Source organism: Chiloscyllium plagiosum, chromosome 45 (genome assembly GCF_004010195.1).
Source record: "Chiloscyllium plagiosum isolate BGI_BamShark_2017 chromosome 45, ASM401019v2, whole genome shotgun sequence".
Classification (NCBI taxonomy): Eukaryota; Metazoa; Chordata; class Chondrichthyes; order Orectolobiformes; family Hemiscylliidae; genus Chiloscyllium; species Chiloscyllium plagiosum.
In genome coordinates this window covers 3,582,021-3,584,937 of record NC_057754.1, presented here as the reverse complement: position 1 = coordinate 3,584,937, position 2,917 = coordinate 3,582,021, and the positions used below count along the sequence as shown (strand labels likewise).

Genomic DNA, 2,917 nt, shown 5'->3' with positions numbered 1-2,917 from the left:
GTGGGCGAGAGAGTGGGCGAGAGCGTGGGCGAGAGAGTGGGCGAGAGCGTGGGCGAGAGAGTGGGCGAGAGAGTGGGCGAGAGCGTGGGCGAGAGAGTGGGCGAGAGCGTGGGCGAGAGAGTGGGCGAGAGAGTGGGCGAGACAGTGGGCGAGAGAGAGAGTGCAAAAGAGCGAGCGAAAGAGTGGGTTTCTCTAGAAACTCAGGCTAATGCTCACAGGTTCAAATCCTGCAGATGGGAAACATGAATTCAATTTTTACAAAAAAATGAATTTAAAGTGAGCTCATTGGTGACTGGGGAGGCCACTGTCAATTGTCATTGATAAAAGACAAATAGGGACGGAATCAGTTGTTCTCACCTGGCCTGGCCAGCACCTGACTCCAGACCCATACAGTCATAGAGATGTACAGCATGGAAACAGACCCTTCGCTCCAACCCGACCTGGTATCCCAACCTAATCTAGTCCCACCTGCCAGCACCCGGTCCATATCCTTCCAAACCCTTCCTGTTCATATACCCACCCAAATGCCTCTTAAATGTTGCAATTGTACCAGCCTCCACCACTTCCTCTGGCAGCTCATTCCATACACTTACCACCCTCAGGGTGAAAAAGTTGCCCCTTAGGTCTGTTTTATATCTTTCCCCTCTCACCCTAAACCTATGCCTCTTAACTGCCATCTGGGGATGGGGCAGTGAGTGCTGGCCTAGTCAGCGAAGCCTCCATCCTCAGGATTAAGAACAATGTGGATCAGGCATTGAGGGGCTGAATGGCCTACTCCTTTTTTTATGGTCTTCCCAATGCCCTGAAGCTGTTAGTTTTATGATCAATCTCTCCTGATTAGCTTTCTTAATTACAATGGCAAACTAACCTTTTGCAATTTGCACACCTCGATCTCTCTGCCCCGGGACTTCACTCATTCTCCGACTAAGTAATACCCTGCTTTTTCCATGCTTCCTGCCAATGTGCATGGTAAATTTTCCTACGTTACACTCTGCCTGCCCGATTTTAGCCCACTCTCTCCACCAACTCAACCTCCAGCCTCCTTTATGTCAGCTTCATAATGTGCTCTCCTTCCAGCTTTGGGTCATCTGCAAAGTCACCGCAAGGAGCCTCTGCCGCAGAACCGGACAGAGGGAATCAAACCAACACCAAGCCCAGTTCACCACGGGAGTGTGCCACCACCACCTTGCACTTTCCCTCTCAGAAATAGGAGGGAGGATTCAGGGCTTGAAGGATACAGATTATCACTGGAACAGCAGCAGCAACCTTTCCGATCTCCTCATCGGTCTGCATTATTTTCTTTATTCTGGCCTGCGATTCAATCAGAGCAGAGAGTCAACAGCCACCCAGACAGCTCGATTGCACGGTCACTGTCTGACACTGACACACACACACACACCCCTCAGTGCTCCCTCAGCTCCTACAGCCTTCCATCGCCCAGACTCACCTGTCTCTCTGGTCCCGCTGAGTCTCCCTGTCTGTCCACCTCTCTGTCCCTCCACCACTCCCTCTAACCTTGCTGTATAACCTCACTGCTCCTCCTTGCCCTCATTCTCCCAGCAGTGAAAAGGGTCCTCCCAGTCTCCAATCGCCCAGTGCCCTCCAAGGGTCCAAGCCTCCCTACTCCCATGTCATTCTTGACACCATCCATCAACTCCCATTACCCCCACCCCCTCAACCCTCTAGGTCCTCCAGACCCCCAATCCACCACCACACCCTCGCCCCAACCTCCTCACTCCGAGTCCTGCCAGCCCTTAATTCTTCCTCCCCAGATCCTCCCAGTTCTACACCACCCCGTCTACAGTCATTAAGCACAGAAACAGACCTTTCGGTCCAACTCGTCCATGCTGACCAGATATCCTAAATTAGTCTATTCCCATTTGCCAGCATTTAGCCCACTTCCCTCTCTAACCTTCCAATGCATGTACCCATCCAGATGCCTTTTAAATGTTACAGAGCGATAGAGTCAGACAGCATGGAAACAGACCCTTAGATCCAACCAGTCCCTGCTCCCAGACTAAACTAGCCCCACCTGCCTGCTCCTGAATGATATCCCACCAAACCTTTCCCTGTTCATGTCCTTATCCAACTGTCTTTTAAACAGTGAAACTGGACCCCATCCGCCACATCCTCAGGAGGATTTCTCCACAAAAATCATTGTGTACAGTAAATTGCCCCTCATGTATTTTTTAAATCTTTCTTCTCTCACATTAAAAATATACCCCCTAATATTGAAAGCATTCCCCCACCCCGCCCCAGGAAAACGACATCGCCACTCACTTTATCAATACCCCTCATGATTTTATGCGCCTCGACAAGGTCACCTCTCAAAATAGTCCCAACCTCTCCATATAACCCAAACCGTCCATTCCCGGCAACATCCTGAAAAATCACTTCTCAACCCTGAACCCTACAGCCTGAAACGTCGATTCTCCTGCTCCTCGGATACTGCTTGTGCTTTTCCAGCACCACACTCGTGACTCTGAGCTCCAGCATCTGCAGTCCTCACTGTTCTCCCTCTTCTGAACCCTCTGCCAGTTTGACAATATCCTTCCTGTAACAGAGAGACCACAGGTGGACACAGTACTCCAGAAGAGGCCTTACCAACGTCCTGCACAACCTCAACATGTCGTCGCAACACCTCCTTAACCACCCTATCTATATGTGATGCAAACTTCAAAAGAATTATGTACCTGAATCCCTAGATTGCTCTGTTCCACAACACTATCACGGCTCTACTTTGAATTGTATAAGCCGTGTCCTTTTTTGTTTTACCAATATCTTTCATGTATCCAAATTAAACTCCATCGGCCCCTCCTCAACCATTGACCCAATTGATCAAGATCTCTTTATAATCCAAGATAACCTTCTTCACTGCCCACTCTCCCACCAATTTTGGTGTCATCCACAACATCAC

At 49.8% G+C, this 2,917-nt stretch overlaps 1 protein-coding gene across 1 annotated transcript in view; it reads right to left on the bottom strand.

Annotated features, from left to right (window-relative positions):
- The window catches only part of drap1 (DR1-associated protein 1 (negative cofactor 2 alpha)), a 12,949-nt gene extending 11,607 nt beyond the window's left edge, over positions 1-1,342 (bottom strand). Inside the window, exon 1 of the mRNA XM_043682646.1 lies at positions 1,239-1,342. Coding sequence (XP_043538581.1) covers positions 1,239-1,293 — 55 coding nt within the window. The 5' untranslated portion in view covers positions 1,294-1,342. The remainder of the gene's footprint in view (positions 1-1,238) is intronic.
- Between the last annotated feature and the right edge of the window lie 1,575 nt (positions 1,343-2,917).